General features: G+C 48.6%; 1 protein-coding gene across 1 annotated transcript in view; it reads left to right on the top strand.

Annotated features, from left to right (window-relative positions):
• Positions 1–5,229: 5,229 nt before the first annotated feature.
• LOC125757895 (uncharacterized) overlaps positions 5,230–22,377 on the top strand; it is a 63,444-nt gene continuing 46,296 nt past the window's right edge. Inside the window, exon 1 of the mRNA XM_049414232.1 lies at positions 5,230–6,018. Coding sequence (XP_049270189.1) covers positions 5,389–6,018 — 630 coding nt within the window. The 5' untranslated portion in view covers positions 5,230–5,388. The remainder of the gene's footprint in view (positions 6,019–22,377) is intronic.

The raw sequence follows: 22,377 nt of genomic DNA, 5'->3' as shown, positions 1-22,377 counted from the left end.
GACGACGCATATGTTGCCCGGTGTGTTGTATTCGTTGTTACATGTTGCGCTAACATAACGTGAACGTATTCCGGTCGATGACGTCACATGTGGTATCACGTGCGGTCTGACGTCACTTGTGCAACTACGGGTGCAAATTCCGAATGCATGCAAACCTTTTGAGACCGAGAGAGTTTCAACATGATTTCTTCGAAAGGTTTGTTTCAAACAGTAGATAGCCACTACTCTGGGTTGTCATCCTACTCATGTTTGCAAAGCAGTTCACATAAAACAAATTGTCAAGAATATAGACATAATTACGCGTGCCCGGCGCAAGCGAGAAAACGCATCCAACGTTTAGCGAAATACCAGTTTGAAAGTAGCGGCCCGCGCTTCCATGCACCTTGTGTACGTGACCACACAAATGAATCTGATGCGCGGTTAACTTAACTATCTACTTGAATATACGTTGTGGAGCCACGCTTCACCGAACAAAGCCAAAAACGGCAATGTGAAGATAGAGCTGCGCTTGAACGAAACATTGTTATCCCATCCCATAGAAAACATGCATTACGCGTGATTCCCATTCCTGTCAAACGACTGTAGATCATAACTTTGAGCGACTAGCCTTAGGGAATCGCTACGGAAGTCTATGTATGGCCTCAACCGAGGAGAACAGTGCATAATATAACAGCGAATATCGATGATAAGGCTATCAGAATTAATGTAGTGTAGAGACACAGCGTAGTAGTAGCATGATGATTCACTGCAGCATGACTTCCCTATGGACACGCACAGTCACGTACGTATCTCATCGGCGCTTTGGCCCCTTTTGTTGGCCCTATCACAAGTGATAGGGGCCAACACTGACTACGGCAAAATAGAGATGCTTCTGCAACTCCAGACAGAACCTTTTCTTTGCATTCAAATTTTGCGTTGTATGACATTTTGCGTGACGGTTCTACTCACGTCACGAGACTCTCCCGCAGGTGACGGTGACCGGAGATCCGCTGCTGCGCTCCTGTACGGAAAACATGCCTTCCTTCAGTGTACCCAGTATAATCAGATGGCTTAAAACGCTTTATACGCCACATTCAAAATAAAGTCCATTACCTTGCTCACTGTTTCGTTCTGAACGACGACAGGCTCGCATAGGATTCGGTGGCGAACGTGCAGGTTCATTTTCCTTTTGACCCAGTTCCTGATGCCGAACAACTTTCAATAGAAGCACGCACAAGGACACAGCTAAGCCCCGCCACGGTGGTCCAGTGGCTACGGCGCTCAACTACTGATCCGAAGGTCGCGGGGTCGAATCCCGAGCGCGGCGGCTGCATTTTCGATGGAGGCGAAAATGTTTGAGGCCCGTGTGCTTAGATTTAGGTGCACGTTAAAGAACCCCAGATGGTCGAAATTTCCGGAGCCCTCCACTATGGCGTCTCTCATAATCATGTCGTGGTTTTGGGACGTTAAACCCCAGATATTATTATTTAATGTCTAATTTAATGACACGATAAATTCCGAGAAAAGTGGAATTTATTGCTTCAACGCCTCCCCACTCTTTTTTAAGCGCTTGCGCTAGGCGACGGGGCACATTTTTTTTTAACTTCCTGCCTCAGTATGCTACTTCGACAAGTCGAGGTGGCGCCGCACATCCTACATGCACGACATTAACTCCGGCGGCACCACATTCAGCATTCCCGAGAACTGGCTCAAAAGGCACTGCCTCACCACCCGTCACTTGGCGCTATCAGTAAATAAGGCAGGCTCTTTTGCGTCTGTAGGGCACAGCAGCTTACCGAGGAGAATTAACCATTCGCGGTTTCTTCGTATGTTATATCTCCCCATCCAGACCTTTAAAGGGTGCCCGAGTAGGCGTGTCGGTATAGAACAGTTATGAAAATTGAACGCACGGAATTGACACAAGGAAAGCAGACAAAGCAGTACTAAGGGGAGCCCTTTGTACTGTCTCGTCTGCTTTGCTTGTGCAAATTCGGTGTGCTCAATTTTCATAATGACGCTTGCTTTTGTATCTGCTCCTCAATCCTGGCTGTAGTCTTTACGAATGATCATCGCACTTTAAAGACTGGTCTTCAAATGCGTGTATTTTCTCGTCTAATTTAGCCGTATTGGTGGACGCATCCGCTACGCGTCTTTGCGGAGTCACAGGAAACGCAGACCTATTGTTTAGTGCGGTGAGGAAAATTTATGGATACTGTAGAGACAGCGACCTCGCAGCTCTTGATATTTCGCGTTGTTCGGTGGTGTCCATGGGCGGATCCCCGCTAATAGGCTGAGTCATATAGTAATTTCTGTGCATGCGCAGCACACCTCTGGCCTAAACACGGCCCACACTCTAAGAACTAAGAGAGTGCTAGGCACTCTCTTCGGGAGAGTATATTCTTGGCCCATATTTAACTCTCTTTTCCAGAGTAAATCACCTCTTCTTGAGGCAGAGTATAGTAATGCCCCCTGAGAGGGTTATAGTTCTCCACCTCAACAGAGTAACATAACTCTTGCCGAAGCAGAGTAGCCGGACCCCTCCGAAAGGAGTAGTAGTACACCTCAAGAAAGAAATCGCAGAACCCGGGCGAAATATGGCCTTAATATTGCATTTGAGAATTTATTCATGCGTAGATCGTAATGATGACATAATAACGAGCACTGCGACAAAAAAAAGACGTGAGGAAAAAAAAAAGAAGACACGCGCAAGTGAGATTCGAACCAGCGACCCTCAAACTGTGAGTCCGACGCGCCACCACAACGCCACACTCGGAGATGGCGAGCACGTCCTTTTTCTTTCATGTTGTCACTGATTGCACTGACCATATCGGTGATCTCTCTTCATTTTCTTGTTTAGAAACGCCGGTTAGAGTATCTCCGTACATGCGACAACCAAACACAAGATAGTTCATTTCTTTGTTTTGTGCTTCCCGGTATCAGAACGTCAATCCGGCCCGTTTCTCAGCAAACAATATTAGCGTAACCGAGGATATGTGCGGCATTCGCATTGACCAGCTAAGCGGTTAGTCATTTCTGTGTGGAAATGGAGTCATTTCTCTGTGTGGAGTTTTCGTCACGCCCTTGGACATATTTTCGGTCATTATTGTCCACGTTCCGCGACTACAGCCGTAACAGCGCACTCTAGCCGTACGGACCATTTAGCTTATGGGCAGTGTACTCCGTGCGCGACGTTCGAGCGAAAAACGTGGATACTGAAATACGAAGAACTTAAAAACCTTTCGAATGTAGTTTCGATCGTAGACCGACTCGATGAGGTGATATTCGCTTATTTAACTGCACAAATCCAAAGCTAAAAACGCGGATATTAGGCTTTATTCCAGTGTCTTCCTGTACACTGAAAAGCACTGGGAGGCGCTGGATTCCAGTGCATTCCAGTACACCGGAAAGCACTGGGAGGCGCTGGTAACGCTGCTTTTTTTTATTAATTGTATCCAGCCCCGCGACGAATGCAGTGCTCTCTACTGTATGTGCGTGTGCTTAATAATGAGTGGTCATCGCTCGCCGGCACATCGACATATACTATATATGAGGAGCAGGAGTATAACTGCGTTCTACTCTGTCATGCCAAAAGAGTATACGGGCATTCCACTCTCTCAGATGGAGGTAGAGTATAAGCACATTTCACTCTCTCCTTTCGTACAGAGTGAACGTGCATATGACTCTATGCGATGCTTTGCGAGAGTAAGAGAACGCTCTGAAGAGTAACTCGGCTTTTTTACTCTTGCGATACGCTGACCAGTTTTTAGAGTGCATGCGTGGCTGCCGCCAGCTTTGTTCTACAGAAGTTTGCTTGCGACAGATGCGATACTGACCAGCCTACGTTACTTTTTGTTTCGTTGTGAGCGGGTTGCACCAACTGTAGCTTTTACACGCGTTATCGCCTGACTTAGTGGCACACTTAAATGTATCTGAACATTCGCGAATATTTTCTTCCTGCACGAACCTAATGGAGTGAATTATCGAACTCACGTGACCACCGGTGGTCGGACTCGATTCTGTATGCTCATGCATAAAAGCCGACACGTTAGATCTCTATCCGAGAGTCCCCATGACCGACGACCGTACTTACCGCTTTCACTGTCATACGAATGCGCTGTCATGATGGACACAAGTTCACCCAGTAAACAGTTCAACCAGTGCCGAGTTGGCTTCTGCGTATTTCACTGTAACATGTGACGTCTGGGAGAGGTGCTGGGCATCGATCCAAGCACCGTGCGCGGACACGTGACAGGACACAGGCGGTACGTGACAGTGACGGCACGATTGTGGTCTGAGGCTTCATATATATTTTTTAAAGAAAAAAAAGGAAGCGAAAGGAAGACGTTGAGTCGTACAACGCGATATTCAGCGGCCCACGCAATGCGAGACGCTCGCTACTGATTGCTGCTGCCCCCCTGTTATCTCGTTTTCATCGTGGCATCGTGGCTTTAATCTCATTGGCAACCGCCAGCGCATGCAGCAGGGCTGATTTAGGTGATGCCCCAATGATGATCGCGCCAAACCAAGGTTAGAGGGCGGGGAAGAATCAAAACACCCGCAGCCTGGCGGCACTGCCTAGTTTTTCAGCATTCAGTATAGCGCAGTCCTGTCGGTCGAAGCCGTGAGACACCTGAACGAACATGGCTGTTGTCTTGCCCCAGCCCGCTAGCCCCCGACTTTATGATTATCTATGGTGGAATATTGCGCTCAGACTTGACGTCGATTCGCTCCTTTCCTTCCAAGACAGCCAAGTCGTCAGCGTGGATTTTTTGCAGTCAAGGGCGATGACACGAGATGTGCTGCTGAGCCCACATTCGGACGACAAAGTGCTGGTTGCTTTCCTTGAGCGAATATGTGCGGACAATGTCGAGACCTTGTGTGTTGCAAATTGCTTGATGGCTTCGCCCGACCGGCTAGTGGACTGTATTTCGGGGCTCTCTAACCTCGTTCAGCTAGACTGCGTCAGCTGCCATATAAGTCCGCAGCGCCTAGTTCAGACTATATCCAGCAAGCTGCCTGAGCTGAAAAAGCTGTCCTTCTCCATCAACTAAGTTATGTAATTTTCCTAGAGAACAAAACATTGCTAGGTATTATATGCCTAAACTGCAACGCATTTACGTGGAAGTTTCTTGTGTTGACAAAAGCTATAGCATCATCGCCACAATCGTAAGAATATCTCCGCTTCTAAGACAGCTACATGTTCATGACACGAGCGGACGACATGTTACTAGTATCGGTACTTGCGCCAAGTTCGTCACTGATCCTCAGCATCTGGCCATCTTTACTTATACCTGCCAATATGCTCCGAAATTAGCCCTGTGGTCTGAGCATTTGAGCGAATCAATTGGTGCATTGCAGGTGACTGACTTCCGTATCACTGCAGCAATTTCAGGCAATGTCACCTATCGCATGACGCCGGATGTCACAGGCACATGTGTCTACCTTGAGAACATTTATAACTCGCAGGCACTGCAATCGCCGAAACAACAGTTGATCTTGGCAATTGAAAAGGACAATAATTCACTGGAGATGCTGTCAGAACTGGCTGAAAGGTCGTGGTGGTTTTGGTATCGGTCTTTGACAATTGCCCCATTGCCACGACGAGACCCGGCTGAAAACTATGCTATCGTTCACCCAGTTGGAACCGCGTGCATGACGTCGTTACTAAATTTAATTGCTGCTTTCACGAACCTCACTGAGCTCAACCTGACTTTCTGCCACTTCGATCGTGGATTAGACTGGAGGGACATTGTGGCATCCGGAACGTTCTTGAAGATTCGAGCCCTTTCGCTCGCACAGTGCGCTTTGACGATAGCAGATTCTGTTGAAGCACTAGCATCATCTTGCCCATTGTTGGAAGAACTTGACGTGCGCGCTCTCAGCATCACGTGGACTGAATATTATAAATGTGAATCGTCTTGTCAACCCTCTGTTTCCTTCAACAGGGACACCGTGAAGACGCTTTGCGAAAGAACGAGACTACAGCGGCTCACCCTGCTCGATATTTCCCAGAGAAGGTGCCTGCATTGGTTGTCGCAGGTCAAGCTGGTTCATCTCCGACTCGATTGGCTACCAGTGACTTGCTGCTTGACAGAGCATATGGTGATTTGGCTAAGTGTGAATCAGCACTTACGATCACTTACATTAAGGCCTTTGGATGTGGACTTGAGAGATATTTGCGCTGAAGTGTGCAAAACCACCATGCCGTCTCTCCGAGCTCTAACAATAATTCCAAGCGCTCACATTTATCAAGAATGTGTCCTGCATACGATGAGCGACACGTTGCTGCACCTACCAGCTTTAGACACTTTCCATGTGCATTTAGCTGTATCGCGATGCCAGGCGTTCAAGGTGACTTGGACGCGCCGAAGCCGCCTCTGCGTTGAAACCGTGCAACAGGATGTCCCCAGTGGCGATTTCATTTATTACGCTCCCTGCCCTCGAGATTGCAGCATGGACACGTTCATTGGATTGATGAAGCCTCATAGTTAAACAGCGGTCGCTGCATCTGCTCAGAATCAGCGAGCGAAAATGTATTGCATGTGCTACTTCGCACCTTTGTTCCCCAGCACGATTTTGCTACCTATGGACCACGCTTCCCTTTTCGCGGTAGTGTTCACCCCGGCGTTGGTTCTAGTAACTTGAATGACTGTGATATTTACTTGTTTATATGTGTCATTCTTTTTAGGCTGATTTGTATGATATGCGTTCTTTTAACGATGCGGTGTTGCGTAATATATTTGAAGTGGTTTAAAAGGGGCTTCTGGATCATATTTGAAATTTTATTATCAGTTTGTTGCCTATGATTCCGTGACATATTCAGATCAAATAAAGCATTGATATGCGTAAAATGTGCGTTGAAGAAAATCGCATTCCTTTCTGGGCAGCTAAATTGCGCTGAAAATGTTTCAGGTCGACATCCCGTCAATGGTCACTTAGAAATAGGCCACCTTTAGCTGATCCACTTTACACCATGGAAAACGGTTCTAACGAGAATTAACGAATGGCCGCTCTGGATCTGCGGCGATCGGACCTGAAAGTGGGCACGAACACATCGTGCTTGCATGAGAAGGAGGGCTTAAGTGGTAACGCTCCTCCCCCTTGGTGTCTGCTCTTCTCATCTGCCGCCTGACCTCCCTATTTCGTCGGGAAGGCACTGTTTTGTTTGTGAATAATTTCCAGTGTGATACCCGGCAGCCACCAATGGCGCATGCGGAGCCGACGCCACGTATCGGCATGTCACCGAGTGTGCCAAGCGAGGTAGAGGAAGTTTCCACACCCTGGTGATGCTTCGTTCCACACCAGGAAAGCGACAGTTGAGAAAAACCACCAATAGGGAACCCAAGCTCCAGTTTGGCCGCGACGCTCGCGCGGCCGAGCTATGCGTCACTGGGGGCAGACGCTGCGCGCGATGGCGGTTTATCACCGGATTTGACAGCGGCGGCGGCAAGCACACGTGCGCGCATGCGTTCCTCATTCGGCTCGAGCACTGCTAGTCAATAATAGCTGCATTGTGGCACACCACAGGTGTAATCTGAGAGCTCTGCGCATGCGCGGAAGCGGGGCTGCAGTGTATTGGCTGTGGACATTCGCAGTTGCGATAAGAGCAGTGGCGCCACTCGATGAAGCGCAGTGACGCCACGTTCGAGTAATTTTGCCACCGCTTTCGCCATTTGTAGCTACTGCTCGGTAATATAGAATTTAATGGGCGTCACTATTCCTCTATTTCTAGCACTTGATTATCATTTTCAGCTATGTATGCAGAACATGGGAAAACTAAATGTTTTGACATTTTCAACCTGTTGTCCTCTGGAGATGTACGGCAGGAGACAAATATGTAGTGGCGGTGGTGGTTTCGTCCAGCTTTGCAAAAGCGAGAAACGTTGGGACACGCCAACGCACTACGGCTGCACCTCTTGCTGATTCCCGTCTCGTAGGCGGTCTTGATTCAAATCAGACTCTCGAGAAACGCGTTCATGTGGAGGCTTTGAGCTTTGTCGTGTAGCACGAAGCTATTTGTGGATGCGTGGATAACAACCGCTGACATATTGCCGCCATTTTCAAATTGCACCCGGATGTTTACATACTAGTTCAACTTCAGGTTAAGCGGAAAAAGTATCTGCTTCCTCCCTTGCAAAGAAATCGATCCGAGGCCGATAGGGCTCGTCGCCCGGAAGATAGCAAATTTGTGCGGAGGTTTTCGGGATTCGCCGCTGCCGCCTTCTTTGCACTGTAGTCGTAGGCTATAGTGTGAAAGAAATCTCAGAGCTGCAGGCGCGCTCGTTATCTGTATTTTGTGGGCATGTTCAATCGAGCATAATCGGCGTGCGCCGCACCTTTATGAAGCATCTTCTACGCGTCGCTTTGTGCTGGGTGATGGGATAAAAGATCGTTTCAGAGCCAGAATTTTTCGAGCGTTGCTACGTGTAGTCCGTCATTACGAAATGTGGACCAGTCTAGGAGGTACTCCGATTATTCGTCCAACCTTAAAGGTGCCTTCGAACTGAGACATTCGGCGGCTAGTGCGGTGCGGAAGCCAGTTCGGCGGAAGCCAGATCTGCCGGAACAGCGCTTTATGCGCCGATCGGTCCCATTGTTACGGTAGCTGCCGCCGGATCCCTCATCATGAACCAATCGGAGCGCGAGGTGAAAATTAGAAAAATGCCGGCGTGCTTGCCATATCACAGCCATGGAGGCACGTAGCAACAGCGAAGTCCTTCGTAACCACCCTGTTCTTTTCGACGAGCACCAAGGGGAGTACAATGACTGTTGTCACGAGTAGCAATATAACTCGACTTACTCTTTGCAATATACCATGGCGCGATCTCAGAGAAGCGGTAGTATTATCTCGGCTTGTATCGCTGTTTTGTTCAGCGAATGTACAGGGTCGACCACATCTAAGCTGAACACCTCATTAGTATTCACGACCTCATAGAAGCTGTTGTTTAATACATAATTCGGAAAATCATTACTGTGTTTGTCGACACCATGATTAGACGTTCTATAACGGGCATTGCACTCGTGAAGTATAAGAAACGTACTAGTTTTACCGGTTTGAATACTAATGAGGTGTTCAGCTTAGATGTGGTCGACCCTGTACGTTTCTGCTCGTTACGTATCGCCGGAAAAAAAAACAATTTTATGGCGGTTTTCTAGGCCTGCTGCCGCAGGTCTAGCAGTACACCTCTGCTCCCCTTTATGGGATTCGCCATAACGACGCTTGAACGCAACGCGAGCCGTGAGAACATCCGGGATATTTGGCGCCTGGTTTTTGGTTAGTGCTTTAAACGGCAGATGGCGCTCTATCTCGTTTCGGCGGCGTGGTTGGCAAGCAGTGTGGATGATGTTGAATTTCGGCAGCAAGATAATTCTAGTCGCTGCAGACGGCGGATTCCCAGGTGCGAATGAGCCTTAACCCCGGTATTGTCTTCTTTCTCGAATCAAGCTTAGAGTATGCGCAGCTTAGGCTCATTGTGCGCGCACTCGATAGTGACCGGCAGGTGTCGCGCAACGACGCACAATTAAGTGTCGAGAAGGTTGAGACCACTGACCGACCGGCGAGTCTAAACCAGGGGGCGGAAACGCCTTATACTCCCATGAGAGGCGCTCTCGCATGCTGATATGCTGCGGCAGCGCCGGTTCCACCATTGGCGGCTGTCAGTTATCTGCTAGAGATAATTCACAAACATAACGTTTTTTTTTTTCATGATTTCACTGGTGAGGTCTGAAAATAGAGGGAAAGGGCGCGAAACCGACAGGATGTGGTTGCCGAGGAAGCCATCCTTTCCCGCTTCGCATGGAAGCACAATGTGTTCGTGCTATCTTGCAGGTCCCCTGGCTGCTCGGGAGACGCTGCCATTCGTTAAATTTTGTTAACGATGTTTTTATCTTTGTTCGTGTATTGTGAAGTGAACAAACTAAAGCTGTCCGGTTTCTGAAGAAGAGAAAACTCGATCAACACAAGTAAAATTTAAATCTTTTTTTATTAATCACACGTTTCGTACTAAAAAACAACAGACATACACCAAGTGTGAAAGTGTAAATCTGCAAAAGCAGCATTTATTTAAAACTGAAATATGCACTTACTCAGCAAACATTAAACTCAGAATATTTGAACCAATGCGAAAATTTTTAACAATCACGAGCAGGCCACGTCTTATTTGACTCAATCACGCCTGTTATGACGGCGCACATTTTTCTTACAGAATTTGAGTACCAAACAAGACACAAGTTCAGGGTAAGGTGGAGAATTGAAGCGATGAAAAATCGTTGAAAAGGGAATGCCGCTGGAGACAATGTTTCCACAAGTTGTCTTCGTCAGGGCAGCAGCATTGCCTTGACGAAGAAAATACCACTTGTCAAGACATTCCGTGTTAAACGATTTCTCAAAGCATCAATGATAATATATTAATAATATCTCCGGTTTAACGTCCGAAAACCACGATATGGTTATGAGGGACGCCGTAGTGGAGGGCTCCGGAAATTTCGACCACCTGGGGTTCTTTAACGTGCACCTAAATCTAAGTACACGGGCCTCACACATTTTCGCCTCCATCGAAAATGCATCCGCCGCGGCCGGGATTCGATCCCGCGACCTTCGTGTCAGCAGTCGAGCGCCATAACCACTAGACCACCGTGGCAGGGCAAAGCATCAATGAGTCCACTATATATATTTCAGTTACAGTATTAGACGTAAAGGCCAAAAAAGTTTTAAAGTGGCGAGATGCATTTCCATGAATTGGAAGGAACCTATAATTGCTTCACTTCATTTGAACTACTTGCCAAAAGTTCAAGATGAAGCAGCTGTGTCGCCGAACCAACACGCATTCAAGCATTTCATTAAACGTATTTTGCCGGCAACAGGTAGGCTGCCGTCATGATGAATTTGTCTAGCGACACTGCGCTTATGTCGATCCAGTCAGGCTTGCAGAGAACTGGCTTTACTCATGTGCTCATGCAAAATGAATACCTGCTCAAATAATGGACCCAAATACTTGTGCTCACCCGCTGTCACTTGGAAACATAAAAAATCTTCTCGATACTGGAAATCCATGGGTTAACGAACCACAAAGCCGCGCAAAACATGTGATACCCCGATGTAGCCATCATCGTCTAGTACTCGCTTGGCCTCATCAACGTGGCTCCCTGCGGCTTCCGTTCGCTGCAAGCCCCATCAGATGTTTTATCTTTCCCGTATTCATACTTGGCACGCCAACCGAGCGAAGATAACCGAGTGCGATCCAACTTGTGATATCCCTGAGCGAGTAGCAAGAGTGAGCGGTGGGGAGCGCTACGAATACAAGTGAACCAGTTCCCGCAGCTTCGCTCAAGTTAAATTTCACAAAATAAGAAATAAAAATAGTCAAATAAACTAACCAAGAGTTCTTTACAGTTCAATCAAATTTCTTTATTTGTAAAAACTCTTAAAGACAATAAATGCGAACATCCACATCGGCCTTACTTCGTTCAACCAGATCTTAGGATGCCCGGCAACCGCTACGAGCGCGCACGTTACCTGAAATCGAAACTGGTGGTCAGTTTCCGGTGCCTGTCTAAACTTCCCCAAATGACGAGAATGGCACCGGAGTGAAGGTTCGGTTGGTGCCATTTTATTACATTTCTGTACGGAAGTAAAAGGTCGAGACTTATTTTGGGCCGGTTGGTTCATACTTGCAGTAAAACAGCACCAGCGAAAACACAGGAGCAGAAGAAGAGGGATGACACGTACACAAGAACGCACAAAGAATGTCTCCGCTATTCCACACATACATTCTGTTTCGCACAACTTGAAGAAAATTTGTAGGAATGGCGGCAGTAATGTGGCAGGTTAAGGAGAGAGGCTGTAGGAGCCCTGTGGATAAAAATCTGGGTGAGTCCTGTGCCATCATACCGTCTGCTATGCCTTCATAGAAAAATGTCTAATTCTTTACAGGACGTGTTCCGCACGCACGGTAGGAAGGACCGTGTGAAGCTCATGTATTTTCTTATCTGTTGTTTATTCGTGCACTTCCAGTACTTATTCTTGGCAGCTATTGACTAAACATTCAGTTGTTAGTGCGGCCTGCCCAGGTATCGTTCCTTTGCTTTCGCTAGCGCTGTTTTACTCGAAGTTAAACAATTCGTGGCGCGTTTATGTTCAATCATTGATCTACGCAATAAATAGCCTGCAAGGGATACTCTTGCAAATGCGGCTGTTTTCGCAGCAAATGTGCGGCGCAAGAGAGGTGGCGTAAACGTGCCGCTGTCGGCCGCCGTCGAATGTCTGATGCCGTCTCTGAGGCGGTAGTTGGCTTCATCTGAGAGGCTACATCCATAGGCGTATCTACCGGGAAGGGGGGGGGGGGGTTGCAAGGGGTACTCTAGCCCCCTCACTGAGAAAAGTTAGGGGGGCGGAGCCCCACTCTCCCCCACTTTCGACAGTGGTTAGTGTAGGCTGCACACTGGGACACCATCAACTGAGGCGAAGTTTCGTTCAGCACAGCAATCACGTAATTATATGATGAAATTTGTCCTACGCTTCTAATGAGCAAAAGGTAAAGAAAAAAATTAAACAGTCTGTTCATTTCCTCATTACGTTCCTTTGCTTCGTATGAGTCGCAAAGCGTTCGACTTTCACGCACCTGGCGGCGCAGTTTTCGCCCACCATTTGCCAGGAAGAACAATCTCTCTACACGGACCTGCTATGTCCAAATCTGCGGTGCAAAATGAAAGTCGGTCCCCTGTAATGCGCTCTACCGCAATTGCGACTGGCACAGTCGGATGCATACAGGACGGTCACCCTGCTACAGTTTCTCTTACCTGATGGCGGGTTGACACTTCCGTCTCGCCGAATATGACTCTTAGTGCATTTAGCAACTGTATCTGAAAATGTTTAATCTGATCTAACAGCGTCTTAAATATGTTTTTTCCTGAATAAAGAAGTCATTTGCTAGTAGCGCGTCGTCCTGTGTCAATCTATTTTTGTGTGTCATTTTATTCGCACCCCGTTTCGTTATGTATGCTAGTGCGTTTGAATTTCACCTTCGCCAGAATGCGATGTTGGGAACGAAACCCTGGATCCCGTTCGGTGCAGCCATGTGCCATATCATAGAGAGCTTTTATTTGACGCTTCGGCCGTAGGTCCGGCCTTCCCCAGAGAGGTTCTGACGGATTCCGGGCCCGTGGCCGAAAACCATACACACACAAAAAGACCATACACACACACACACACACACACACACACACATATATATATATATATATATATATATATATATATATATATATATATATTATATGCGTGTGTGTCTGTGTGTTTGTGGAAACACACAGGCAGACGCCGATGCTAGGAGTCCACAAAGTTTATATTTCAAAAGCCATCATTTTAGACGCGAACAGCAACAGGCTCAGACATCTTGTGCTTGGCGTGTTGTCTTCGTCTTCTCCAGTTCGGATTGTAGCGGCACGTACAGTATGTTACAGGCGGCCAGGAGCAGACTGTTGAGTTGCGAAATACATGTGGCGAGTATCTGGAGTGATTGTAAGAGCAGAAGTTGCTGAAGCGTTGGGAGATAAGCGCGCAGGTTTTAGACGATCGACCGAAAGTATCTTCCCGGCCGTTGTTGAGCAGGAGGAAGTATTTAGGTGTGCAAATGAGGACCTTAAATGGACCATCATGCGGGGGCTGTAAGGGAGGCCGCATGACATCATGTCGCCCAGAAACGTGCGTGCAGTTTTGTAGGTCAGGACTCACACACACATGACGGGATGTTCGTCGTTCATATAGCCACCTCCATTTGTTAAAACCTTTCAGTCGTCTTTTAATCTCCGTCCCGTTTTTGGCGGCGCTGTTCAATTCCCGATCATATAAACAAGACTAACAAAAGGGGCTAGTTGGTACCAGCTGTATGAACGCTATGATAAGACTAGTTTGCACTGTAAAATGTAAAACGTCTCTCTCATGTCTTCATTCCCAGGCATGCTGTTCCTACTGCTCCGATTCGTGTGTGCTGTTTGCTGGATTCAACCTGAAGATTTCATGACCTGGTTTTACACTTCGTTATAACGTCAAATATTTGATTCCTAAACATTTTTTTCATACAGCTAACGCGGAAGCTATATGACGTTACACTTTGCCTGCACTCGTCTCTGTTTGTGATCCTGGTGGCTGCAAGGCCAACGAGGCACTTGTTGAGATGGACGTGTTGGCTTAACTATGCCTATCTGGGATCACCCGATGTCTATCTTGGCCGAGGTTCTTAAAAGCAAGGAATGTGCCATTCGCACTGCATTCAGTGGGAGAAGCCGTGAGGTAAAATTGGTTGAACTAGAAATACTCACACCTGTGCATGAATACAGCGGAGTATGCCACGCCAGCCGTCCCCGTGATAAAGAAAAATGCCAGAATACGCCTATGTGGTGACTATAAGATGATAAATCTCTCATGGGACATTACACACCATCATCATCAGCCTGTCTACGCCCACTGAAGGGCAAAGGCCTCTCCCATGTTCCGCCAATCAACCCGGTCCTGTGCTTTCTGCTGCCACGTTATACCTGCAAACTTCTTAATCTCATCTACCCACCTAATTTTCTGTCTCCCCTTCACGCGTTTGCCATCTCTTGGAATCCAGTCAGTTACCCTTAATGACCACCGGTTATCCTGCCGACATGCTACGTGCCCGGCCCATATACATTTCTTCTTCTTGATTTGAACTATGATGTCCTTAACCCCCGTTTGTTCCCTGACCCACTCTGCTCCCTTTCTGTCTCTTAAGGTTACACCTATCATCTTCCTTTCCATCGCTCGCTGCGTCGTCCTCAATTTAAGTTGAACCCTCTTTGTAAGTCTCCAGGTTTCTGCTCCGTAGGTAAGTACCGGTAAGATGCAGCTGTTATATACCTTCCTCTTGAGGGATAGTGGTAGATTACCATTCATGATTTGATAATGCTTGCCGAATGAGCCCCAACCCATCCTTATTCTTCTAGTTATTTCACTCTCATGGTTCGGCTCCGCGGTTACTACCTGTCCTAAGTAGACGTACTCCTCTACAACTTCCAGTGTCTCGCCACCTATCGCAAAGCGCTGTTCTCTGCCAAGATTGTTCCACATTACTTTAGTTTTATGCATATTAATTTTCAGACCTACTCTTCTACTTTCTGTATCCAGTTCAGTAATCATGAGCTGTAATTCGTCTCCCGCGTTACTCATCAATGCAATGTCATCAGCGAATGGTAGGTTACTGAGATACTCTCCATTAACTCTTATCCCTAACTCTTTACAATCTAGGGCCCTCAAAACCTCCTGTAAACACGCGGTGAATAACATTGGAGAGATCGTGTCTCCCTGCCGTACGCCCTTCTTTATTCGGATTCTGTCGCTTTCTTTATGGAGGACTATAGTGGCTGTGGATCCGCTGTAGATTTCTTCCATTATGTTTATATAGGCTTCGTCGATGTCTTGATTCCGCAGTGCCTGCATGACTGATGATGTCTCCACCGAATCAAATGCCTTCTCGTAATCTATGAAGGCTATGTATAGGGGTTGGTTGTATTCCGCGCATTTCTCTATCACCTGATTGATAGTATGAATATGGTCTATTGTTGAGAATCCTGTACGAAATCCTACCTGGTCCCTTGGTTGATTGAACTCTAATGTCGCATTAATTCTGTTACACCCACTGCCTAAAATTGATGATCTATTGGCTGCGTTAGCCGAGGGGATGCATTTTACTAAGATCGAACTCAACAGGGGCATACCAACAAGTACTCACGTCTCAAGATCCAAACAATCACTTCACTTTGAACACGCAGAATGGGTTGTTTACAGCCAACAGGCTCAACAGGCGTCAGTGCGAAGTATTTTTCGGGAAATATTGAACACGATGCCGAGGGGCCTTAGCGCAGTTTGTTGTTATCTCGATGACACCTTAGTCACAGGAATAACCACTGAAGAACACTTCATATATCTAGAGGCACTCTTGAAACGTTTCTATGAGCGAGACGTCAGCGTAAAGAAAGACAAAAAAATGTGTGTTTTTTTTTTCAAAATAAGCTGGGGCAAAAAACTTGTGCAGAAGAAATATCTGCGTCACCGTAGACAATTGAAGCTTTCATAAACGCTACGAAACCGACAACGACGCAGCAACTGCAGTCCTTCCTTGGTGTCGTGAACTATTATGGAAAGTGTGCGCCTGATCTGTCAGCAGTTGCAGCGCCATTTTACCAGCTTTTACGGAAGGATGCTCCTATGTACTGGGGCGACTGCTGCCAAGAATCGTTGACAGAAGTTCACGAGGATGGCTTGGTGGGCTAGAGTAGGGTACGAATTTGGGCTGGTTGGTGCATGACTTCACGTAGAAAACAGCGCCACGAGACGGGACAAAGAAGGGGCACAAACACGGCGCTGACTATCAACCAAATGTGCTTTATTCCACCAGTCCGCATATTTATACTCCACCATGACTGAAGAAAGCATAACAAAAAAGCAGAAAAAACCCGGTCAGCCTGCGCAAAGGCAAGAAATTCTTAACTCGACAGAAAAGTTACCACTTTCGGAAGCAGTGAAATCGAGGGGAGGCTAACACATGCCTCGCCGTCTTTACAAATGTGATAAAGCACATTTGGTTGATAGTCAGCGCCGTGTTTATGTCCTTTCTTTGTCCCGTCTCGTAGCGCTGTTTTCTACTTGAAGTCATGCACCAACCAGCCCAAATCCGTACCCTACTGCAGTTCATTTCTACTACATCAGGCTCTTTTTCTTCGTTCACGCCTTTCTCGTGCTTACATTCGTCAGTCGTCTGTATAATCCTGCTCGCCACTGCAACTTGTAGAGCTCGCCTCTTCGGGGCTCTGAATCCTTCAGAAGGCCATATCAAAAGAATGTGCCGCATTTTGCGATCAGAGGCATTCCGACCGGTTCGCTTCTTCACGGACTGCCTGCAGATTGTGAACTACAGTTAAATGCCTTCACCCAGTGCTCAAAGGAGGTTTTTAGGAGACTTGCGTTTGGTGTCTCAGACTGCTGACTTCCTTTTGGGCAACCTGGTCGTTCGTCTGCCTAGGAGCAAACGTCAGAATTCAGGGCAAGGTTAAGATGTCAAGGTTCTCGGGGATGCCTGAGTTCCGAAGAACGTGGCTGATCTTCTCAAACTCGGGAAAAATTCTGTGAGCACCCTGATTTGGACAAGACGGAACTACTCAGCCTCGTCAGAACAGCTGCTGGTAAAGCAAAGACGGATGAAGTTGACCGGCGCATCAGGGAAGGAGTGGACTCCCTGCCTCAGCGGGTTAAGAAAGGCAATACGGTTAAGCTCCGCTCAGCGGTTGCTGTCCTCAGGGATGCCGGCCTGAAGCTGCTCCTGTCTGATAAAGAGGGAGGATTCGTCGTGGTGCCTCGTGGTGTGTACAAGGAAAAGGCAGAAGCGGCCATTAACAGCAACTTCACGAAAGTGAAAACTAGGGCAGTTCAGCTGTGCAAAAGAGCTGGACTTGCCAAATTGGCATCATCCGTGAAGGCCTGCAAAGGAACCAGACTTTCAGTTTTTTCAGCGCCAAGACTCACAAAGAACTTTGCCTGTTTCGGGCCACGTCTCCGAGCGCGCTATCTGGCAGCGAGAAGTTGGTGCGTTCCTGCAAAGGTTCTTGTGCCTACTTGACATCGACGACCCCTACCTCATAAGGAGCCCAGGTACTGCTTCTGCCTACCTCCGAGATGACTGCCCAGTGGGTGTGCGTGCCTTTTCAGTCGACATCAAGGACTTATACTACTCGTTGCCTCAGAATGATGTGTGTGCCGAAGTTAGTAATGGCATTGACGGATACGGTGTTGTTAAGTTTCAGAATGCATGTGGAATCACTGTCGACAAATTTTTAGAGTTCTTAAACTTTTACATGGAATTCACCCTTGTAAGTTTTGACGATAAGCTTTTCGTTCAGCAAAAAACGCCAGGCCTGCGCTGAAACCGCAGCACAGTCACAGCGAAAGCTGGAAGAGCGGCGTTTCTAGAGCCCGTTTTAAGCTCTCTTGGGGCTACAATACAGGTACACTAGAAAGGCACCCACTACGCCATAAATCACACTTTTTGCGAAGTTGGGAAGCACCTACTAAGCCATTATTCGCCATTCTGCGGAGAAGCGAGGCACCAGCTACACGTCTGTAAGGCATTATGTGCACTTTGTTGACGCGACGACTGATGACGATGAAGAATTGTCTCAGCCCTTTGTAATGGGTTGGAAGCTTTAAACGGCCCACCAGTTATGTAATTTGCATTGGGTGACGCCCGGTCGCTATTTCCCTCTCCCGTCATGTAGGAGAGAGACGGGGGGGGGCGAAGAACTTTACTGAGACCCCGAGGAAATGGATCATGCGCTTATGGGCTTCCTTGGCAACCACTACAAGTGCACTTGCGAGGAACCCACTACGCTATAAATCATTGTAATTTTACTGAGACCCCGAGGAAATGGATCATGTGCTTATGGGCTTCCTTGGCAACCAATACAAGTGCACTTGCGAGGAACCCACTACGGTCTAAATCATTGTAATTTTACTGAGACCCCGAGGAGAGAGAGAGAGAGAGATAAAAGCGAAGGAAAGGCAGGGAGGTTAACCAGGTTGCACCTGGTTTGCTACCCTACACGGGGGAGGGGGAAGGGGAGAAAAAAGAATAGAGAGAGCAAGGAGGAAAGAGAGAACAAGTAATACGCGCGCACACATCAGTGTTCACCACACACACAGAGACAGTCAGAACAGAGAAATATGACATCGGTTCCTCTGCGGTTGTCTAAGAGTATACGCGTTAACAAAGGCTTGCGAGAACTGGCTCCAAGGAATCCAGAACTTGTAGAGCACATTGAGCTGATGGAGTGGTCAATCCGTTGAGGAGAGTGCGCATCGTGGTCATGAGAGACCTCAACACAGCGAGGACTTGTAGGTTTTTGTCGTGGCAATCATCTGTGGACGATGGTGTAAATGGTTCATGCGCTTATGGGCTTCCTTGGCAACGAATACAAGTGCACTTGCGAGGAACACACTACGCTATAAATCATTGTAATTTTTAAGAAGTAGGGCAGCAGGCACTGTGCCGTTTTTCGTCATTCTACGGAGAGCCGTGGTACCTGCTGAGGATGAAGAATTAGGGCAGAGCCCTTTGTAATGGGTTGGAAGCATTCAACAACCTACTCGTTGCGCAATTCGCATTGTGTGACGCCTGGTTACAGAATTCGCGTTGTGCGACGCTTGGTGCGACGCTGGCATGGCTCAGAGGTTGAATACTGGGCTCCCACGCAGAGGGCCCAGGTGCGAACCTCGTTCCATCCTGGAATTTTTTTCTTATTTCGTTTTGTTTTTCTTATTTCGGACACCGGTTACGGACACCGGTGGCGGCGGCGGCGGCGGACAACTACGGCGCCAAAAACGGCCGGTAAAATGATCTCATAACAGCTTTCGCTGTAAAAAGAGTCTGCATTGGCTCATGCATCTCCCATGCTCTCAGCAACATCTTACTAGCCCGCTATGACCGTAATCTTGACAGCAAGCTTAGACAGACTAACGTGGTAAAGGTGATGCGGTACGTGGACGACTTTTTAGTTTTTTATTTTGTACTATTTATGTAGTATTTTATTTTGTTTTTTAGTTTTGTACTAACCCTCGTGATGTACAGCCTGCTGCTGGAATTTTTGACATATTCCTCACGGAATTAAGCCCACTTGAGTTGACCACTGAGCATCCCTTAGACAATAGGCTACGCTTCTTGGACTTGGAACTCTCGTTCTCAAACAACCATGTTGGTTGGGGTTATGCGCCTAGGCTGCAGAAGAGCCTTCTCCCTTTTTCGTCCGCGCACTCGAAGATTGTGAAGCGCGGCATTGCCAGGGCCTGCATGAAGGCGGCGCTTGAGAGGTCCTGTGACCACGAGGTCTAGGAGAGTTTTTCCTGTCAATTAGCAAGTTTGAAGCTGGCAGGGTTCCCGGAAACTGTATTGACCAGCATCGCAGAAAGCCTCCTTTCTAGCTTTAAAAACAGGGTCTCAACAGCTGTGCAATCACCGACACACCCCCAGCAATCAGTTGCAGTCAATCCGGATGTGCACCAGGTGGCACATAATCTTAAAAAGGTGGTCAGTAGGGCTGGGGTAATGTTGTTATTCTCTGCCAAAAATAAACTTGGTAGCCTGTGTCAGCAGGTAAACAGAGAAACCAAGACGGAAAGATGTAGTAAGAAGCACCGGCAAAAGTTTGTTGAATGTTGCGATTCTATTGTGTACAAAATTCCTCTTTCCTGCGGGCGTTACTATATTGGTCAGACGGGCCGGTGTGCTAATGACCGCTTGCGAGAGCACGCGAACAAGGTCTCTAAACAAGCAAAAGACAGTCAACTGTCCATTCATTGCAATGAATGCGGCTGCCAGCCATCTTTTAAAGATTCGAGTTTCCTATTGCCACGCCCGCTTCTTCTTTTATTTTGGTGTGTTCGAGTTTGACCAGCAAGGACGGTTATCAACGCTCGACGCTGGCCGCGAAGCAGTGTTCGAGAAGCTTCACGATTTTAGTAGATCGTTTTGTTAAGATTGCGCGCCGCACGCTAATATTCCAGCTTTGTCGAGAGATAACGGCGCCACCAGCGATATTGCTGGAAAGATCCATAGCGCCTGTATAAAAGCTGACGCGCTTGACCGCTTGTCAGTTGATCGACGGACGACGCCCTGTTCGCCGCTATCATTGTACAGCGTGTATTGCTGTAGTTCTAGTTCTCATTTTCCCGGCCACAAGTTCGGCCAAATAATTAGTTTCATCCTGCAAACGCCGACTGCTGTCTTCGTCGACGTCACGACCACGTGACATCTGGTGGAGGTGCTGCTGCTTCCATGATCCGGACGCCCCCGAGAAGCGCTGACCCAAGCCCAAGCCGCGACGAGGACGACGGCAAAGAAAGCCCGGATCGTCGAACGAGCCGCAGGCAGAAGGGACTGCAGCCAGAGTACGGGCTCCTTCTCGAAAAAACCAGGCAGCCCCAGATCCCAACATCGACCGCAGCGACGATGACCGACCCCGTACAGCCTGCGCCGATGCTTCTCCGGCAGCCCAAGGAGCCGCCAACCTTCCGCGGGTCGTCATTTGAAGACCCGGAAAGCTGGCTCGAAGCCTACGACCGAGTCGCCCATTTCAATGGCTGGACAAGCGAAGACAAGCTACGACATGCGTACTTTGCCTTGGAAGACGCCGCTCGTACCTGGTTCGAGAACCAAGAGCGAACCCTGACAACGTGGGACACCCTTCGCGCCAGGTTCCTCGCGACATTCACGAGCGTCATCCGGAAAGAGCGTGCTGAAGCTCTGCTCGAGACCCGCGTGCAGATGCCGAACGGAAACGTGGCGCTCTTCGCGGAAGAGATGACAAGGTTGTTCCGCCATGCAGACCCTGCCATGCCCGCGTATAAGAAGGTCCGCTTTCTTACGCGAGAAGTCAAACAGGAGCTCTTCGCCGGGCTGATGCGGAACCCCCCATCGACAGTTCAAGAATTCGTCTCGGAAGCAACGCCCGTCGAGAAGGCGCTCGAGATGCGCACCCGACAGTACAATCGCCGCGCATTCCCAGACAGCGCAGCAGTTCATGCCCTCGGCTCCGACGACTTGCGCGAAACGATCCGAGCCATCGTGCGAGAGGAGCTGCGAAAGCTCGCACCTTTTGCACCGCCCGAAGTGACGTCGATTGCGGACGTTGTACGCGAGGAAATCCAACAGTCACTGGGTGTTCCTCAGCCGGCACCACCGCAGCTGCAAGCAATGAGCTATGCTGCTGCAGCCCGACGCAACGCCCCCCCCCCTCCTCGCCCTCGTCAAGACGCCGCGCCGCACCAGCAGTTCCGCCGCCAGGCACCACCGCCGCCACCAACGACGTCATACCGCCCGCCAGCCGGTCAGTGATACACGCCGAGGGAGACCGACGTTTGGCGCGCCCCCGACCATCGTCCACTCTGCTACCACTGCGGAGAAGCCGGCCACACCTACCGCCGCTGCCATTATCGACAGATGGGACTGCGTGGGTTCGCCGTCGACGCGCCGCGTTCACAGCAGGGTGAACGACCACGTGACATCGCCGACTATCTGGCAGGAGCGCAGTGCACCCCCCGAGGACCTTCCCGATCACCGTCGCCAGGCCGCTACGCCTCTCCCCAACGCCGACCATACACTGGCCCAACCCGGGGCCGGTCACCTCGCGGACCGAAGTAGACCTGACGGCGCAACGTGGAAGCAGCGGAACAAACCAACGTAGCCGTGACCCGACGCCACGATCTAGCTGCAACGCAAGACGACGAACTAGCGACATCGACGTTCTTATCGACGGCCACAGCGTCACAGCCCTCGTCGACACCGGAGCCGACTATTCTGTCATCAGTGGACCGTTCGCCACGAAGCTGAA

Source organism: Rhipicephalus sanguineus, chromosome 1, assembly GCF_013339695.2.
Source record: "Rhipicephalus sanguineus isolate Rsan-2018 chromosome 1, BIME_Rsan_1.4, whole genome shotgun sequence".
NCBI lineage: Eukaryota > Metazoa > Arthropoda > Arachnida > Ixodida > Ixodidae > Rhipicephalus > Rhipicephalus sanguineus.
This window is presented reverse-complemented; position numbering and strand designations above follow the sequence as displayed.